The 21,527-nt window shown below is 37.0% G+C and overlaps 1 protein-coding gene across 3 annotated transcripts in view; it reads right to left on the reverse strand.

Annotated features, from left to right (window-relative positions):
* LOC110108781 (nuclear pore complex protein NUP88) overlaps positions 1-21,527 on the reverse strand; it is a 41,963-nt gene that overhangs the window by 18,734 nt on the left and 1,702 nt on the right. For 2 of the 3 annotated variants that reach the window (XM_020839572.2, XM_020839570.2), the window contains exons 2-3: positions 16,475-16,626; positions 15,357-15,479 (exon numbers count right to left, since the gene is read on the reverse strand). In XM_020839572.2, the coding sequence (XP_020695231.1) occupies positions 15,357-15,479; positions 16,475-16,626 (275 nt within the window). The remainder of the gene's footprint in view (positions 1-15,356; positions 15,480-16,474; positions 16,627-21,527) is intronic. The other variant, XM_028698142.1, reaches the window with a different exon arrangement.

The raw sequence follows: 21,527 nt of genomic DNA on the forward strand, positions 1-21,527 counted from the left end.
ACAGGCGAAGGAGGGGGCGGATTTGGCAGAAGCACTGCTCTGCGGGACGATTCAGCGGAAACAACGACTTCAACTTCGGGACAGATTCGGCTGGATTCGGCGGAAGTAGCGAATGCAGCAAATAGAAAACAGAAAAACTTCGACTTCGGGATAGATTCAACGACCTCGACTTAGGGACTGCTGTTGACCTCGTTTTTGGCTCGAGCGTACTCGGGCACTTTCGATCGATTTAATCGAACCCCGTCGAGCCCAATTTGAGCTCGAATCGACTCGACTCGAGCCTGAATTGACTCAAATCGAGTCAAATTTGGACTTAAATCTAGCCTGGTTTCGACTAAATTAGATCTGATTTAACTCAATTCAATCATACTAAGACTCATTCCCCTTTCTAGATGATTTGAATTCACTTCCCTGATCTGGTAATTGCATCGACGGTCGTGATTGCACGAAATTGTCGTTTCAGCCAAAATCCCGCTTCGCAGGCGATTCTCTGTGTCTCGAGCAGACATCGAGCAGCGAGCGAAGCCTTTTTTAGAAGATTTACGGAAGCTGGAGCAGGGACGACGTTTGGCGGGCTTCCTTTCTCGGCAGAAAGTTTCGTTTTACTCGGAATGAAGACCCTCTCTCTCGGCATTCCTCCCCAACTCTCTCAATCTCGATCTCTCTCTCACGCCTCTTCACGCGAGCTCCAGGAGAAAACCCGACGCCTTCTCCCTCTCAATCGCCCGAACTCCCTTTCTCTCGGTCTTCTCTGTTCAAAGACACGCCCGACCCCCTCTCCCTCTCGTTTTCTTCCGATCGCACGATCCCAGGCCGGAACCAGCCCGGCTCCCTTCCTTCCTTGCTCTCGTTCGGAACCAGCCAGACGCCCCTGCTCGTGGGCTCCGGTCGCACCTCCACGTCCGAACCAGCCCAGGTCTCCGTCTCCCTCCATTTGTGCGACCAGCAACGACGCCGGAAGCTGCCAAACCCCTCTTTGTGAGTTTTCTTTTTCTCCTTCTTGTTTTTCTTCTTCTTCTTCATCTTCTTCTTCCTTCCTCCCCTTCTTCTTCCTCCCTAGTCTTCTTCTCCTTCTTCTTTTCTCAACCTCTACGCCTTCTCCTTTACAAAAATCTGAGAATCGTTTTGTTGCTTGAGTTTTATTTCTCTTTGTTTCATTTATGTGTATTTGTGAGACGATTATTGCATAAATTTTAAGTCGTTTTGTAGGGTTCATGGTGTATATGTCATTACACCCTTTGCTCTATGGATTTCTAAGTAAATACATTCACTCCCCATAGTAAATTCCATGATAGCGTTGAAATTCCTTACAAAAATCTGAGAATGAAATTTCTTTAAATTGTTCTTTTGATCCTTAGGCCTATGTCTTGTTGATGAAGTAATGATCTTATGGATTTTGTTAAGACTTTGGTGAGTTGATTAGAAAATGCTAGTTGTGATTTAGGTGTGAACTATCCTTCTTATGTGGACTTGTTTTATAACTTTGCAAACATTGCACTTTAAATGTTTGATTAAATTTCATAGGAAGAGGGTTGTGATGCTTAGTTAATTGCTACTCATGATACTCAAGTTTGCATATAGAATTTCTTCACCAAATATGTTTATGGTCATATTTAGTGTAAAGAGTCCATTTCATTGCTTTTCTATATTGGTGAGAGGTTAGGTATGGCTACGTTTGCTAAAGCCTTCTCTAGTTTTTTCTTTATTTTCTTGTAAAAAAAAAATGATTGAAGTTGCAAGTACAACTCGTGGCATATTGGTCTTACGGCTTCTTCTCTTTCTTGAGTAATCGATTTTTTTTTTTTTTTTTTTTTTTATTTTTTTTAAAAAATTTTTTTTTTTTTTTTTGTTAACTTGTTATACAACATGTCTTACTTGCTTGGACCTAAAGACTTATTGCTAGCAGTAAGTATGGAAGGTTGTGGTGTTTTAACTTAAATTGAGGTTTCACAACGACCGTAACCCATAAAACATCGGTTATACATTTTATTTCTTCTTTCAAGTCAAAGATCTTTGTGAGCATTGAAAGTGTTGTTGGAAGGACTCCAATGCCATTTGCTACTCCTTTTATGTATACGTTACCTCTTACTCTTGTTTTCACCATGTTAGAAAGGCCTCGCTCATGTTGTCATGTGAAAGATAATATGCTCGAAGCATTAATACTTGGGTTGAAGTTGAGTCTTTATGTAATATGGCAAGTTTGATTAATGTTTGGGCTTCCCTTCTTGTGATAGCGACGTAGTAGTGGGTTTCATGTTGAAATCATGAGGGGTGCCATATTCCCTTTTCTTTTTCTTTTTTTCTAGAAAATAATGTGTAATATCGTTAAGAGCGGTTGGCCACTTTTGTACCCATATGCAACATAGTATATTTGCTCGCATTCGTCATTCATGTAAAAAAAAAAAGGTTATGGTTCCACGTTTGAATAATCGTGATTCATTCCATGAAAGAAGACTAGTTTGGGGATATTTGTGCGCATGTATCATTCAATCAATAATTTGCTTTGTTGAGATTTATGTATTTGCCACAACAAGTATTACTCAATGTGAGGTTTAAGAGATGGATGAGTATAAAATTTTGTTACTTTCCTTTACGTGCATTTTTGGCCACTTGCTATGCCTCGCCAAATCTAGATAGCCTTCATGTACTTTGTGACTCATTCGAATATGCAAGTCAATTTGATATAAGGGTTGCATGCTTTATGTTGGGTAGTTTTCTTTGAGCAAAACGTGAAATTTATATTAGAAAGCTTTAATATTCTCTTAGAGTAGAATTAGTTTTCTATCAAAACGTTCGTTCTCTTATCATTATTATTTAGCTTTAAAATTGGTCAGCAAGCCATCGTGAGTCTCTTAGTTTCACAACTTATATCATGGGGAGCATGCTTAGTTGCAAGGTTGATAGATGACGAGATTTTTCTATGCTTATTCGAAACATGTTCCTTCTTCACTTGTTGGATATTTATGCGAAAGACATGATTGGCAAGTATCGCTTCTTGGTGAAAATTTCTACAGCTTTTGTGAAACTTTGTCCACTATTTTTGTAAGAAACAAGTGCAGAATTTTAATGCCCTTTTAGCTCCAAGTTGGTTTGGAAGTGGCCTATATGCAGTTTTTCACTATTGCTTGTGTTCTAAGTGGATTTGGGAACAAAACACCTGCAGATTTTTCACTATTTTTAGTTGCCAAACTGTTTTGGGAAGCATAGCATGTGCAGGATTTCCACTGTTTAGTCTCTAAATCACATTAGGAAACATGGTATGTGCACTTTTTTTTGTTGTTTTATCCTCCAAATTGTTTTAGAGGCAAACCAAGTGCAGATTTTCGATTACTCTATGCTCCAAATTTATTTGTAAACAAGTTAGACGCATATTTTCGCATGCTTTGTGCCTCGAACTATTTTAATAGATAAAATCAAGTATTTGTTTGGTCTCTTCGAGCTATGATTGTTTGGGGAGAATTTTATATGTATTTATATAATTAAATGGTTTCATTGATGAAGATTGAGAGAAAGTATTAAGTGATTGTGAAATCTATATCTTTTTCGTTATCAATGTAAGCATAACTTTGGCATCAGTCATTAAAAATAAAAATCAATGTTATGAGAGTATGAACTTTATCATATGAGAAAGGTAATTCAAAGCATGAATTGTTATAAACTCTGTTGCTCTTCAAATTATATATTCGCAAGTCTTTTTGGATATTTGTTAGTATATGGCATATAAGCTCTGCTCCATGATAGAAAAGTTCTAAGAGCTAATTTCCATTCAAATTCATGTGCATGTATGCTGTGTTGAGAAGATTTCAAAAGTATCCTTCATGGTCGAAATTTGTTTTATTTCAAAGTGGTTTCATGTGGTATAAGCAAAGTAGCATGTTGAAGTTATGTCATTTGAGAACGAGCAATTAGTATGAGAAGTTTATGCTTGATTCGTATTATGCTACATATAGTTTAGGTGAGGATAGGGGAAAATCTTAAGAGATCATGTCGTTCTTACATCAAACCATGCACCGTTTCATTTATACTTGCAAAGGAAAAAAAATAGAATAGAGCAAAATTCCTCTTTATTTACCTTATCATGAAATTGAAGTATGTTTTTCATCTATAGTTGTGTGAGATATTGTGATTGTTTATTTGCCATCGTTAAATAATGACATTTGAATTTCTTTTTGGAGGGGTTATAAGTGGTTTTATGTTTAGAGAAGCTTTATGAAGTATTTCTTCTTTTGTTTTTGTTGAAAAGTCTCTTTGCATGAGTAGAAGTATTTCTTGGGAATGTTTGGAGAGTTTTGGGAGGTGGCTTTCGATTGAAAGAAGCCTTGTTTTGCTTTTTGGTTGGAAAAAAAAATTTCTTAACGGCTTTTGATTTGTTTTAAAGGGTTTTATGTGACGAATTTCATAGAAGCTTTACAATGAGGGGTTTTTTTTTTTTATAAAACCTTCTTGTTGGAAAGCTTTATGTTTTCTACCCCACTCCAAATGAAGGGAGAGACACTTGATTGTGGGTTGTTTTGGGTAGAATTTTGTATCAAAATAGAGGATTTTGGTAAAGGATTTTTGTAGAGTTTTTGTGCCAAACAAAATGAAAAGAAAAGTGATTTTGGGTAGATAGCTTTTGGGGAGCTTTGTGTAGTAGTTCATTTAGAAGTTCTCGCGAGTTATTTTGAGGTCTATAATTTTGTGGATTAAACTTGTGTAGTAGGATCCCTTAGTGTCTTTTGAGAATGATTAGTGCTTTCTTATTGGAATTAGATTTTCTTAGTGTTTCTTTCTAAAAGAATGAGTTTGGGAGATTTAGGTTGGTGGGTCTTTAGTGTCTTTTCAGGAAACGAGATGGAGTTTCCTCCCCTTAGTATTAGCTTCTAATGATAAATAGAGTGTTGGATAAATAAAAGAAAGTCCAATCCTAATTTTAGTTTCAGAGGTTTGTTTCCCCTAGTTGTTGTAGGCTTTGTTTGTAGTGTGTTGTAGGTTTATGTCTTGAAAATATCAAGTGCCTCATTTGGATTGTGGGAATAGCAAAGGGCATCGTTGATGTTGCTTTAGGGTACACTTGACTTTGACGAAGTGTATCCTATAACAACAATGCCTACACCCCTTTTTTGTATTTGATTTTTCGTTGTTCTCTCCGCCGTTTCTTTTATATTTTTGGTGCTACATGCTTGCAAAACGAGGACTCAAAACACAAATGGCCCAACAAATAACAAAAAGGTAAGTTCTTTTTCTTTTATGCATTTTCATTCTTTCATATTATTATTTGCTTACAGAACTGCTCTGATACCCCTCTTTTCTATGTCTTGCGAGGTAAATTTTGGGAAGCAAATGACAAGGAGCTTTGGAGCATTTGGAGCTGGAGCTAGGACAACCGGATTCGAGCATCAGTCGCCCCTATTCTCATTCCGGTAGGGGCGCTACGGGAAGAACCACCAGGTCATAGCCCCCGGTGCTGTAAGCTTTCTAAAAACTTAGAAAACCTTTAGGGGCCTAGTTGATTGTACGTATCCCACCCTTAGGGTCTTGTAGAAACTTCAATTATATTTAGGATTGCTTTTACTTTTTTTTTAGATCCCTAAAATCCTGTGACATCCGTATAGAAGTCTTAGGAATTAGAAAGAAGAACAACACTTTTAGTCCTACAACACTAGTGACATCTAAGGACAAAAACTAAGGACCGAGTCTTAGAAAATATAGACTTAGGGTGCATGTTCCCTATAGGATAGAAACATTAAAACAAAAAAAACCTAGTGACACGCTTTCCTAGATTTAGATTTTTATTTTCTTAATTCATTAATAATCAACCAATCAACTTTAATCTAATTCTTAAAAATCTATTAAAACACTTAATTCTTAAATCAGGCTATTATTAACATTTATAATTGTTAAACTTTAAATCTAAAATATAAACCTAAATCAATTCTAACTAATCTAATGATTAATTCTTAACCAATCTAAAATCTAAAAGATGTATATTATATTAGGAGATTAAGTTACAAATTAAACTCATTAGGATAAAAAAAATTCTTAAAGATCAAACTTAGAATAATCTTTTAAAAGCAATCAACAAATCCCTTAATACACAACAACCGCTCCAAAGGTGAAGTATATTGGATGGACTACTCCGGGCTGCGGGGCTAAGTGTCCTAAGGAGGCTGGTTCCTCGAGCCTGGTGGCACAACGCCACGAATGGATCTAATGGGGCGTCAAAATCTAAAATTAATTTTTCCTAATTGGCTTAATGCAAACTTGATTTTCAAATTATTTAATACACCCTTTTTTTCTTTTAATAACAAATTAAAATAATCTAATAAAATTAATTATCACTGGGTAACCCAGGCCTACGAGGCTATTAAGTTAGCCCCAAGGAGGGTGAAATAAACCTCACGGCCTCGGTGTGAAACAAAGGTGGTAGTTAATCAAACATTAAAATAAAACATCCTAAAATCAATCCTAAAATACTAAGATTTGAATTATAACTAAAATTCCCTTTTGCCCCTTTTAACAAATAAAAAAATATATACAAGCAACTCTAAACTAAATTATCCTATATAGGACCTACCAAAATCACACAGCTTTCACACACTTAGATGAGTTTGATAGGACATAACTATTAGCTTTAGATTAGGTCGTTGTTCTGCTTTTCTTTTCTGTGCTGTGTTGTGACGCTCTGCATGTGACCCGTGTGTTGTTTGTTTTTGCTACTTGTTGTAGCTTTTCTATGATGCCTTTTTGTGATGCTTTTTTTGTTCGTTTCTTTCCTGCACTGTTGTTGTGAACGTTAGAATACCCATAGGTTAGGCACGCTTTTTCATACTAATGCTGTCTTACTGCAGGTGGCCGTGCTTACACAGCGCTAAAAAAGGGGCTAAAATTAATAATGTCATTTATAACTGCTTTAGGTACATGCTTCAGCTGCTTAGCCCCCAATAATCAAAGCACGGCCAAGTGTGATTTATTTTTCAGCATTTTCATATATATAACTGCTTGGATGGATTTTTATTATAAACTGCTTAGGATAACCACTGCAGGAGAGTCTAGATTTTCTATTTTTAATAATGTAATGTATTTGATAGTAATTGTTGTGAAAATCATTAAAATGGGGAATTTTAAATGAATAGGGGTCCAAAGGGAAAAGAAAACCCCTACAAGGGGGTTTCCTTTTTCATTTGGGCATCCTTATGGAGGACCCACTACGAGGAGCTGGAATGAGAGAAGAGGATCCAAAGACGAATCAAGATGAAGACTGAAGATGTAAAATGCCTCATTTTAAAGATTTGCGTCATTCCCGGGTTGTTGTCGGTGGAGCCCGGCCACCATTACTTTACTGTACTCTGTGATGTAATATTGTATGGCACTTGCCATGGACACTCTTTTCGTGGGATTTTGTTTTTGTTGTTGTTTGTTTACTTTGATTGCGCAGTAGAACCAGCATGCTTTTCTTAGGTTTCTTTTCTGCATGTGCTTGTGCCTGACCGTTAGGCTCTTTTAGGATAAAATTTTTCTACTCGTAACTAATAATAAAAATTTAAGATTAACTCACATAGAAACATAACAATTTTAGGGAATAGCCGGAATCGTCCGGGGTCGCATACATGCATTCTCTCTTCTTTTAGACAAACTTCCCCGCCTGCGGGTAGAGTCCGGATAATCTGGCCTATGAGGATGAAGTACCAGACCTGGGGAAGTTTAGTCATTCTCAAAAATTATTTTATAAGCCTTTTTAAAACTTTCATACATATCTGATTTGGAGACTTTAACTAGCATAAATTGCATTAGTAGCTAATTAAAATCAAAATTTAATTGCATTAGTTTTAGGAGCATTGTACCACTCATAAGTGTGGGATCACTTAGGAACCTCTCTAGTGGTCGATCCCAAATTTTAATGTCTAAACTACCCTCCCATCTTTGATACAGACTGGAAAGCATGGATTTTACATGTTTAGGTGGTTTTAGCTGGCTTCCTTTGTCAGGCAAGGAATAAGTCCAGAATCGCATTAGCTAGGTCGTAGATGCTAGTGTTGTGTGTACAAAACTACATCTTTTATAGATTTATGGTCTAAGGTAAGGGGTACGAGTGTACCCCTATACACCTTAATGGTGGGTAAGTTTTTCATTCTTCCGGAGACTATAAATCCTACACATCCGCGTCACACAGATGACGCCACCTCCCTCTTTCTCTCATGCTTGCTTGAGATGCGTGGCCTCTTTCTTTTCTCCAGTTTCCCCTTCCTCAGATCGGCCGAATGTTGAATGAGCCATGTGTGATTGATTAAGCCAACTTGGGATACTCTTTCTCTTTGATTAGGAAAGCCTAGAATTTGCCCTTATACAAAACCCATTCGAGAAGATAATCTAACATCCCTAATCGAGAGTTTTCTTAGATCAAGGTCTAAGATGTAATTAACTACGGGGGCTTGCGCCTGTAGGAAACCGATCCCCACAATCAAATAAACCCTATTCGAGCCGATGTATCGAATAGGGGAAATCTCGTGAATTTAGAGTTATATATATTATTATCCATCGAGGTTGGTAGGTGAAAGCCGCTACCCTCCATGGCTAATCGTATCTATAACTCCATCTGCTCTTCCATCGGACTGCTTGTGTCAGGTGTAAAGGTCTACAACCATTTTGTCCTACGGGATAGTGTGATTGTACTCTTTGCATTCGAGCCACATGAGCAGAATCCTTTCGGAGACCCACAACTGCGGGATGTGTTCGGCAGATGCAGCAAACAGAAAATCTTTCGTGAAATTAGGGCAATGAATAGTCGTTTATCTTAATACATAGATATATTTTTAAATATAAAAAAATATTCATAAGTATAAGGAAATTTAAAAGCAATTTGGCGTGCTATTTTGCGCCGTGCGCAATGCGCCATGGCGCAAATAGCGCGCGCTATTTTAAACACATGCGCCTCGCCATGAACATGGCGCCGTAGGTGCGCCGCGCCGCGCCATGCGCCATGACGCGCGCTATTTTGCACCATTGACAGCTATGTGCCATGGGGTGTTCTTTTTAGTACATCGAGCTGTCTTTGTACCCGACGTGCTAATGGATCTTGATCACCATATCGTAGGTGATATCCGTACTTGTGTCCATAGTAATTCATTATACTTACAATACACTGTTGTTATCCACAAGTATTCATGTTCATTTGCAAGAAATCGTCGTATCCACTACGACCTCCTGAAAGTGTTTGTAGAAGAGTCATTGTTCTTGCATGTTACCCACCTTTCACCAATCTCAAGTGAGTTTGCCTTGATGTATTTAATTTTGCTTGCAGGGACGAATCTTTGATTGCTATATATGGGTAGGACTCGTACACCTTACAATTGTTCGTTGCTTCTTATAAGTATAGTGCATTGACTTTATAGGAACTTTTGTATCTACTACGAGCTCCTAGGAATGTTCGTAGGAGATACTTGTACTGGTGCCCACAGTGGTTCGATGTGCTTACGATATGCCCACTGTTGTTATCCACCAGCGTTCATTTGCAGGAGAGCTCCTAAGGATGTTCGTAGGAAACCCTCGTTTCTTGCATCACATCCACCTTTCACCAATCTCAGGTGGGTAGACGATTACACTTGCTTGTAGGGGCAGATCTTTGATTGCTGGTCTCCAGTATTGCCATCTCAATCAACAGACGTTTGTAGGGATTGTCGTAGGAGTCTGTCACATCACGCTCGTACATATTTGTGATATGTTGCAAATATTTCACATTTTGCCCACAAACATGTGTCGAATATACATCGGGCCTCCTACAAGGGATCATAGGTATTTGCACTTAATGTGCCAATCAATCACGTTCTGCTTGCACGGGCTCTATGTATTTGTCCTTGGTCGAATGATTGCTGCACTAGCGGGCATTTAAATTCGTTGTGCCCTACACTGAATACATCCGTAAAAGGTGTTGTAGCTTGATTGGCGTTGAATGTGAGAGGGCAATGATGCTCAAACCAGGCTCAAGTTCAAGTCCTTTCAAGACCAATTTAAATCAGGTTCATGAGCTTACTGTGCAAGCTCAATTCTATGTCCCCTGTAGTCCGAGTCTTGTTCAATTTTAGTGCCCTCCACACTTAATTCCTTTGAATTTGAGTCCGAATGTATGTTCAAAGTCTTTTGAGATCTTTTGATTTCAATTGAATACTCAATTTGACTTGAATTTTGGTTCCAACCTGATTTTATTTCATTTGAATTTGGTCTTTAGAAATCATTTGAATTTTAGTTCTGATTTAGGTTCTCAAGTCCACTGTTCTTCTTCGAGTACAAGTCCTTTGTCCTTTTGAGTTCAAACAGGTCCGAGTATAATAACATTTCACCCGAAATTTCGGCAACCTTCCGGCGTCTCCCCCGTTTAGGGAAAAACTACGGAAAACTGAGCCTCCCGCCACGCTAGAGAAAAGCGTGTACGGTAGGTGCCCTCGTACGAGGACACCGCGACCATGTAAAGTCTTTGTCCCCATCACGCCAGAGAAAGGCGTGTATGGGTCTTCGGTACCTGTTGCAAAAGAGAAGCAATGGTTTCCCCGCGAGCGGGTACTGATGAATATCCTGGTCTCGTCATAGGTGCCGTACCGAGTTCCCATCCCACCACGCTAGAGAAAAGCGTGTATATGCGGTTAGCCGGTGTGCCACGAATGCCGAGAACAGGATTTGGAACCGAGGGTCGCCAGCCTACCTCGTCGTAGGGGTCGCGCCGGTTTCCCTTCCCACCACGCTAGAGAAAAGCGTGTATAGGCGGTTAGCCGACTCGACACGCATGTAGAGGTAAGAGAGAGAGCAAGGGTCCGAAAAGATTTTGCAATATATATATATATATATTGAAAAAATATATATATATTAATATCATATATATAATAAACAATAATAATGACATTAATATTAATATTAATATCATAATTATATTACTACTAAATTATTATAATATTACTATTATATATCATTAATAATATCATTAATGATATTAATAATAGTAAATATTATTATAAGTAGTAATGTAATATTGATATTAATATTAATATTAATAACCATTAATATTAATAAGAATACAAATATACATAAAGAGAAAATGAGAGAGGGATTACCCTCTCTAAATTCGGGTATAGGCAAAGAGAGGGCTCGGTTTTGTTAGAAACAGAGGGGATCGGGCTCGATCTCTGGGAGGAATCGGAAGATAGAGGAGATCGGGCAAGGTAGGGAGCTTGGACGGAGCTCGGTCGGCAGAGGAAGGAGGTTGGGCGACCGGACTTGAGCAGGTGAGATTGGCAATGGGAGCTGAGGTTCGGTCGGGGAAGCAAATCCTCTCTCTCTCTCTCTCTCTCTCTCTCTCTCTCTCTCTCTCGGGACAGAGAAGGCGAGAGCCAACAATGGGTGGTCTCGATGGGCTCGGCTATGGGTGGAGGAATCGGAGGAGAGGAGATCGGGATTGGGGTCTCGGCTTCGGTTATAGAGGCTGGTGCAGAGAAAGGCCGGGATGTTCGAATGGTTGCAAAGGAAAGAAGTCGGAGGAGGAAGCCCGGTCGCTGGAGAGGAGAGCGCGAACGAGAGCCTTTCGTGCTCATTTTAACGACACGAGAAGCTCGTCGTGCAGAGTCGTGGCGGATGCGACGTCGATATGGTCTCGACGTGCGAGATCATGCGGGGTAGGGCGGGTAAGGGATTGATTTTTTATTTTTTTTTTTTTTTTTTTTTTTTTTTTTTTTTTTCATTTTCTACAGAGAAGGGTCAACACTTACAACAGCCACTTCCACCATATTGAGGATCCGGTTACCAGCATCTATAGGCTCAGGTTACACCCCAGAGAGAGATTGTTTTGGTGGTGGATGTTAAAGGGCTTAATCCCAACTAATCAATGGCTTCACATTAGAGGACTTCAGGAGGACCGAGGATGTTTTATGCCCGGTTGGATGCCATGAAGTGGAAGATACCAACCACGTTACGGTTAAATGTGGCCAGCTCTTGGCTACCTAAGGTATTCTCGGACAATGGGGTTTTTCAACAAGACACCTAAATTTGATTGCTTTCCAAGACCTACAAAAAGGGATTGCCAGAAACTTCTGAAGACTCCAGATGGTGGGCTTAAATCTATAGTTATGCTATGTACCAACGTTGGAGAAATAGAAATGAGAGACGGCATGGTCGGCCATACAACACCCCTACAGTCATGGCATATATGCTGATGGGGTTCGAGTGATTATCCGAAACAACCAAGGGGATTTGATTGTTGTGGCTGGGTGGAGAGTCACGCATTGGGACAACACTCAAGTTGAGCTCATGGAGATGAAGCACATTGACAGAATCATTTTAGCTTGGATGTTTGAATTGAAAGGGGTCATCATTGAGGGTGATAATGCTAGCATAATTACATATATGAAGAATTTCAAACATAAAAGTTCTTGGAGCATTCAGCCACAAGATTGAGAGTACTTCAATTGGATGAAATTATTCCACAAAGTTTTGTTTGTGCATATTCCAAGAAGATTTAATTGTGCTGCTCGTTTTTGCGCCCAAAGGGTTATAGATAGTTGTTTTACTTGGGGTTTGGGGAATAGTTGCACTCATTGTATTCCTCAGGAGATGTTTCATCCTTGAGGATGATAGGAGTTTACTTGTACATACTTAGTGGTTGTTTTGGCCCTCTTTCCTTTTATACATGTAATTGTTTTTTCCTTTGATAGTTGAATGCAATATATGCAAAATTTCACACCAAAAAAAAGTCCCTAGATAGAATCCTATTTATTAACAATATGATTGCTAGGACCACTTCTCTTTAAAGGCATTATTTTGAAATAATAAAGCTCGGGCAATAATAAGATGATGTCTATATTTTTATTTTGGAACTCCATTTTTTAAAAATGTATGAACACAAAAGAATTCATAGATAATCCCTTCTTTTATGGAGGAGGAAATTTGAACTTTGGTTGAAATATTATTTCACATTCTCAGATCTAGTAAGAACTCCAAATCGAGTTTTTTTTATTTTATGAAGATGAAAAAAAGGTTATGTTTAATTCAAAATTTTCTTTAACAACAAATAATCAAGTAGTTCTAATGTAATCATCAATAAAGGACACTAGCCAAATAACATAAGAGATGCTAAGAGTCCGATAAGGCCCCATATATTAGTGTATTAGGAAAAAAAAGAAAAGAGAATGTAGTATTACTTGATAAATAAGACGCATGATAATGTTTAACAAATTCATAAATACTATATCAGAATTTTTTAACATTATAACTCTTTAAATAGGATGGGAACATAATAAAAAAAAAGTAGGAGGATGTCCAAGGTAGACGTGTTGAATTCAAATCTCAGTTGATTAAGGGGTGTGAAAGATATTGATGAGCAAGACATTATTCGATGAATTTTTTGGGCTTTTCGTCGTTCTCATTCTTCTATGACAAATTACCCTACCACTTCCCATACATATCTACAAGTTCCCAATTTACATCATCCAAATTCATCCAATATATCAACTTCCCAACTTACATCATCCAAATTCGCTCGATCCTGCCACTCACCCTTTCATTTCCTCCAATATTTGCCACACACAGCCATCTATTAGATCTCTATTTATGTCCTCGCCAATTCCAATACCCAACGCTAACTCCCATTGTTCACACTTTTTTCATCATCTATCCATTCATCTCACAAACCCTCGATAGACCCAGCATCCTTCCTTTCTCAATGCCACTACCCAATCCAGCTTCCTTCCTGATTTTGTGAGGTTATGAAAACTATTTATACACATGATTTCAAATTTCAAAGATGTGAGAATTTAATATAGGGAAACTTAGATGCCTCAGATTGACATTTCTGGACAGCTTGGATCACCACTATAGATCCTTGAATTGCCACCAGTCTTTACAGAGGTTGCATAAAATATAGTTATTTTATAAGAGAGGAAGGTATAATTATGAACATCCAAAAAAAGATATTTGAGTAAACTCACTTTCTAGGAAACTTGAGAATATAGAGTTTTGTAAAAGATTATCAGGGTTAGTTGTTAAATTATTCTAATAAATAGTTTGAGTGGTGTTAAGAGTTTAAAAAAATAGCTCATATGTTTTTAGGAGGCTTTGTAATTCTATAAATACTCTCTATTGAGAGCATTAGAGAAAGCAATGAATGAAATAATGTAAGCATCAGTTAAGTCATTTAGCCCCCAATAATGGGGTCATATCAATGGTGTTCTCATCAAGCATCATCACTATCATGTGCCTCGTCACCATCTCACAAGTAATCATGTCAAAACACTTCCAGATCTTTCGCCATTATCCAAGTACTACTTCCCAAAGCACATATCCATTCCATCCACATCATCTCCATGCCCCAACAACACCCAGTACACAAAAAAAGGAAAATCTCAATTCTTGCCCAACAATGGAAGCATGATTTTTGTCGTTCTCATTCTTCTATGAAAAATTACTCTACTATCTTCCCATACATATCTACAACTCCCAACTTACATCATCCAAATTCAACCAATATATCTGCAACTTCCCAAGTTACATCAACCAAATTTGAGGAAAAGGTCAATTTGAAGAGGTGGATGATGATAGAGTTTTGTAATGGATTATATGGTCTAGTAGTCAAATAAGTATAATAGGTAGATTGAGTGGTATTACGAGTTAATATGCCTTTAGGAGTCTTCATAATTCTATAAATACACTTTATTGAGTGTACTAAGGAAAGCAATGAATGCTATGAGATAAGCCACCCTCTCTTTGTTTTCTACTCGTCTTGTTCTTCCCCGCACAATTTCTAAAGTTGAAACCCTAGAATCAATCATTTATTGCGATCCCAATAGAGTTGCATCATATGACTAATAGAAGCAATACAGATGTAAATGGCATGACAGGGCTAAAAACCTCACCTAACTTTGCCACCTGCATTAAATAAGCAAGTCCCACTGAATCAAGAACTTGAAAACAAGTCGGGGTTATTAATCCAAGACTTGACTAAAATATTACAAATGATTTTCCAATTACTGTAAATGCACATCAAACCCTACCAAAAGCTTCAAACCTGTCATCAATTGAAGTAATAGACTGACTGACAAAAATTTCATTAAAGAACAAATAGATGCATTCAAAATCATCTAAAATATGGGCAATATGGTCAAAATATCAATATAGATGCTAACACGCATCATTAAAGCACAATAAACTATCTCAAAAGACAAATTAAAAAAAAAAAGTTTAAACTTAACAACATTATAAAGGGAAAATGTTTGCAAGAGACAAAATGAGACTTAAATAATTAGAATATTGACTAATTTTAAGGGATTCAATTCGCATCTCAATTCGCATCTTCACGATAAACTCAACTAAATAAATAGAGTCAACAAGCCCAAAAATACCTCAAAACTGAATCTGAGGATAAAACACCTAAATGGTTACTGCTGTAAGGGTGCCAAGTCGCTTGAAGTATTCTTAAGCCATTGTTATTGCTAGAAAAGAGTCTCGAACCAACTAATACTGTCCTGCAATTTATACCATTTGTCAGCTCCATTAAAAACTCAGAAGACAGATAAAGCAGAAAAGAAACCACATTAGCCTAATAGCACCTAACATCACCAAACATAACTAAATTATAACTGGAAGTCTTCACTAGTGTTGAAAGATAGATACATAACATGCAGAACTGAAGAATCAACAAAAGAAAACGAAGTCCTTTGGATGTTTTAGTTCTGTTTACACAGCAGCGTTACCTATCTCATTCGATGAAGCTTGATCTACGCATATGTGCTAAAAGTGTGGTTACATGGTTACATGAGCAAGAAAAGAATAATTCAAATGACATTGGGAACAAGGCAACTTATGACACTACATTTCTAACTATAATTTATAGCCTCCAACACAAAATAAAATAAAGCTAGTATAATTGAAACTTTATACAACATTTTAACCAAAGAAACCCATGTCATAATAGAACAAATCCTCCAATTCAAAAAGCATTGCGATTGCATTAAGATGAGGCCTTTAAAATCAACAATACTGGTAGATGCTCATAAATTGCATGCTCTTCTTCAATAGAAACTGCAATTTTAAAGAAAAATGAATAAAAGAAAATTAAATGGTAGAATTAATCAACATGACTGATAGGCTCCCCGACATTTACATAAGAGAAGAACAAAAAATAGTTAGTTAAGAGAGGCAGATGGGTCCATTTGAACAGGATTGGAAGGAGAACCACATGAAATGATTCATATAAACCATGAAAACATAAAAGAATCCATGTCAACATTACAAAGGCCTGGCAAGTCAACCGAGGGGCTTTCTTTGACAGATTAGAATTAGGTTCTCTTAAAAGGCTAAATAATTCTGAATATTAGGACATGAAAAAAGGTAAGCAACATTATGTAGCAAAATTAAATATTCCACTAGCAATTTGGTATTTGCCCCAGTTACTTGAAACAAGTTTTCAACATAACGAATAATTATTCTTCGGACAAATGATAAAGTTTCCCAACTATACCTGCAAGAAATTTTTCCATCAAAAGAATAAGTCCTTTCGTACAGATGCATGACACTTAGTCCTTCAGAACCAGTAAGAAGCAATGTTGAGCCATCCGTATTAAGAGAAATATCGTGGACTGTAGCTTGAATATCAATATCAGTCGAGAATATCTGGGGCATAACATATTGATATAAAATACAGTATTCTCTAAGAGATGAAATCAGAATGTTTACACAATCAAAATCCCTAAGATTTGCATAGCTCGCTTTAGAAAAACATCCAGATATGAGTATGATACTATTGGTTAAAGCACAATAAAATGATGATCAAGGTTCAATATATGCTAATTGTACACTTAATGAAAACTAAAATGGTACATAGACTACACCTAATAATCCTCAGACTATGATTGCATCCAACCCATGAGGTAAATAACCATGTAGTGCATGCATGAAGCGTGCATTCAAAATCATCAGACCTTCAATACTACTAAGATTTTGTTTGGTACAGCTTTTTGATGCTTTGCTTTTATTATGTTTTATGAAATGAAATTATAATATTCTGACATAGAATTACAAGTTGCTTCATGAAACAATTCATAAGCTTATGAACAAATAGACAAGGCACACCTGCATTTAGGGGATTTTCTAAGCACATCCCCCATATAAACTTAAATTGTTTCTAGGAAAGGTAAGCAGGAGAAATTTTGCACCAACGGAACCCTAAGAGAAGGAATGTCTTAGAACACATAAGAGCGGATCATTTATATTAACAACAGCTTCTGGCAATTTACTTCAGATCCAGTCAGCCAGATCAAATCCATTTCAAATATTTCCTGATTACATGTGATTCTAGCATCAAAATCATATTTTGGGTACATAGGTAAGAAAAACCATATGATGAATGAAAATGATTCTTAATGCCTGTTCCTCTTTAGCAAAATTTGACAATAATTAATGCAAAGAAAAAACTTAGTATTACTTTGCATGTCAAATATTTTCAACTGTACGCACATAAAATTTAAATTATTTATACCATCAAAATTAAAAATTTAAAAGATGATAAGTCTGGATGATAATTAACTGCCTTCATGCCAACTAAATGGTCAATCCATTTCCTTCAAATTCATTTACGTTGCAGGATACTGAAATAGCTATCCTTGTTTACGTACTTGAAGATAAGTGATGAGGACATCGTTCAGAGATTCAGACATGTGTACCGGCGACGGAATCGTAGATCGACGGCTACGATTCAGCGTCTTTACTTTTGATGCATTATGTTTTATTTAGTCTTGTTGTATGCATTATGTTTTATTTAGTTTTGTTGTTTCCGATTTTACCCCTATGGGGGAGTGTCTTGTTATTGTAGCCCGAAGGGCGAGTTTGTACTTTTCCTTTTCATGTTAGAGACCTATATATAGTGGTCCTATGTGTTGTAGTAGGATGATGAATGATTAAATAAATTTTTGTTGTGTCTTCTTCTTCCTCTTGTGAGCGCACTAGAGAGAAGGGAGAGCCCAACGTGTGGGCAAACGCAATACCCACCGGTCACCGGAAGAGTCCGTGGCTCGTGGTCTTCTTCTTCGTTTCTATTCTATCTCTGATTATCACCCACCGTCTTCTCTTCATCCTTCCCCTCTCATCCCGCCACCAAAATACCACCTTGATCTCCACCTAATTCCCCTCCCACAACCCCCACCCGCTGGCCTAGGCCCCTAGCTCTTGGCCACCCCAAACACCAAGCCCACTTCTTCCCTCTTGACCGCCGGCCCTATACACATCTCAAGTCATTATGATGATTTTAAATCGTCATAATGACTCCTAAATTGGCTCTTTCAATAAAGGAAGGAGTTAGAAAATTTTGAAATTCAAATTTGAAATTCAAAAACTTTCCATATTTACAAAATTTTAAATAAGGAAAGTTTTCAAATTTGAATCCAATCTAAATTTAATTTAAAGAGGCGTAACTTGTTTGGAAAGTACTTAACTCCCCCACAATCCTCTCCCCTCTCCCTCTTAATGCCGCCGGCCCCATGCATGGGGATTTTCCCCTTTGCTTCCAGATGAGACCTCTCCCTCTTTAATTTTGAATTCAATTTTAAAATTATTTTCCTCCAATTCTACTTAAAATCTGAAATTAATTTTATATTTGGATTAAAACTTTCCTCCTCTCTTCAACCTAACCTAATTCCTCTCATTCAAGCCGCCTCTCTCTTTTCCCCACCCTTGGCCGCCCCTCCTCTTGTGAAACCCTAGTTTGCTCATGAATATTGGAGTCAATATAAGAAGACAAGTTCCTCCTTCCTCATCGTCATTGGTGCATGGCCGATCCTAAGGTCGATCACGGCTTCGCTTACAATGCCCTAGGGGAAATCGACATTCTCCGCTCCCCTTTCTACGAGCTCGACTGGGAGTACGACAAATCGGTGGAAGACTACGTCAACCGCATCCTCTAATGCTTAGCGGAGATGATTGATCTTCAAAAACCTAAGACGCCTTGGCTTCTCATTGGGAGATCTACCCCTTCTCCACCCTCGGCTACCTCTCCATCAACAAAGATCTTCGATAACATCTTCCTAGTGATAGTCTCTTTCCTCGTATGCTTCGTCTTCATCCGCTAACGCCTAAGAGTGATTGAGTGAGAAGGAACTCTAAGTGACTATATCTTGATGTTACGTTGTGGATTCGTGTTTACTTGCTATTAACATTATTATTTTGTGTTCGTAGTTATTGTGATTGTCTTGTTACCCTACTTGTAACTTTTGTCATCACTTATTCTCTTAATGAAAATTCTATGAATTTGACTTGAGTGAAACATAAGTTCTTAACTAGCAAAGTTTATGTTCAATAATTATTGTTAAAACCTAAGCAACTCTTGTCGCCGGTATGTTTCACATCAATAAGAATGTAGTAGCACATGTATAAATATCATGCAATAAAAACATATTGACAACCTGGGAAATAGCAAGCATGAGTGCCTCTAATAACCACAAATACAGAGAGCGAGTGAGTGAGAGAGAGACTTGTTGGAATGACATCTTATGAATTGAAGTGTGGAAATTTCTAAAATAGTCGTAGCACCCATGTCCGCTAAGTTTGAATTCTATCCTCGACTAGTCGAAGAATTCCCGTCACATATCCCATTTGACATATTCGCTTAACCAATTTAAAAATAAGAAGTAAAAACTGCTAAAATTAGGCGAATGAGAGGCAGTAATACAAGAATTTCACTTGCAGGATAAGCACGTTCTGGTTTTCAACTTGTTTCCTAGCAAATTATTAAGGTATGTACATACAAAATGTGTGTGTATTGTATGAGTTATAACTATTTTTGAATGAGGGATGTGAAGGGCCAAACAAAGCCCAAATTACAAAATGGTTATATGAATGTGTTGGGTGGCAGGCTGGAGATCAAATTGGGCAGTATGAAGGTCCTAATACTGAAACCACCAAAGAATTCTAAAACTAAAATGCTTTGCATGTTATGCCAAACTGCAATAAGCCCAGAGTTCATTCCTGTTCATGCAAACTAGAAATCATGGAATTCCTTTTCTTGAGATTGTAGCACTCTGTGAGCTGTGTTTTGAAGACTGCAGCAATCAACAACCTTTCTATTTCTTGGTACTACAGCAGCTTGCCTTCTGCAAATTTGTTTTTTGGAGACCTGTAGCAATCAGCCCTTTTAACCTTCTTTGGCTTCCTTCAGGCTAGCGCCATGGCACCATGATAATCGGGCAACTTTCGTTATACAACTATTTCGTAGTTTTCATTTCTTCTTTTTGTATGTTGGAGCTTGTGAAATTTTTTGAATTTGACAAAATCTAGATGGAATTTGAAAGTTAGTATTTTGGTTTATTGGGGCTATAAATTATAAGATCCTCAAGGCATATAAAAATCAATTAATATTGAGTATCAAAAATAAAATTCTAATTTTTCTTATGAATGTCGAGCACTTTATAGATATTGAGAACTACATCAAGAAGCAAGTTTCCATTTACCTGCATAAGTACTAAGTCCTGAGGAAATTTCAAGGTTAGTTGACAATTTGGAATACTTCTTTAGGTATTACCATCTATATCACCTTGAAAGATTTGAATATGATAAATTTAAACAAGTAGGTTGCACTCAATGTTTTTGACAAGACATTGCAAGTGAACTAAAACCTGCGGACAAAATAGTTCTAGTGTCACATTAAGATTTGTGGAAAAAATAGTCCTAGTGCCATTGCATCTTATGATAGGTTCACTGAGATTGTCATTGAACAATGTTAGCCTCGAGACAACCTTGTTATCATTATGTGTTTTATTAAATTTCTAGGGCAAGAGAATAAAAACAACTTAATACAATTTACCAAGAGCCCTAAGTGAGGCTTTAATCAAACCTTTGAGTATTAAGACATACTATGAATGATTTATTAATAATACCGCACCCATAAATAAAATCCCTAAAGAGAAATCTTTTAACTTTCCCTGTCAAACCAGTAAACATACACCAGCACAAAAATCATGCATGGTCAAACCAAATCTTATTGAAGAAACTATAGTTCATAAATATCCTTTGATGATGAATTGAATAAAAAACTTATAGTTGCAACTGGATTTTTATAATATTGTGGAGTTCGAATATGCACATGTATAAGCATGTATTCGTGAATTTAAATTTGAACAAGAATCAAATCCCTAAATTGAAATTGACTATCAATTTGAACCTACAATTATGTTAGAATATCAAAATTTGAAACAAAACATATGCCTAAAAAGGAGCAAGAAGTTAAGCATAAAATTGAACTTGAATATGAAATCAATCCAATCTTAGACTAAACTTTAATTACAAACTATATTGGAAATTAAAATTGGACTCATATTCATATTTCAACCTAAATAAAATATAAGTCTTATCTTGATTGTGAATCTAAATTCCCAATAAAAAATGAATTTATTCTTGATTGCGAACCTAAACTTCGAATAGAAACTCCTGTATTTTAACATAAGCTTCTGATATAAATGAATTCAATATTAATTAAGAATATAAACCAATCAAGTATTTTGCTATCAATGAGCAAACCAAGAAAA

The sequence above is a fragment of the Dendrobium catenatum genome, unplaced genomic scaffold, assembly GCF_001605985.2.
Source record: "Dendrobium catenatum unplaced genomic scaffold, ASM160598v2 fragScaff_scaffold_1056, whole genome shotgun sequence".
NCBI lineage: Eukaryota > Viridiplantae > Streptophyta > Magnoliopsida > Asparagales > Orchidaceae > Dendrobium > Dendrobium catenatum.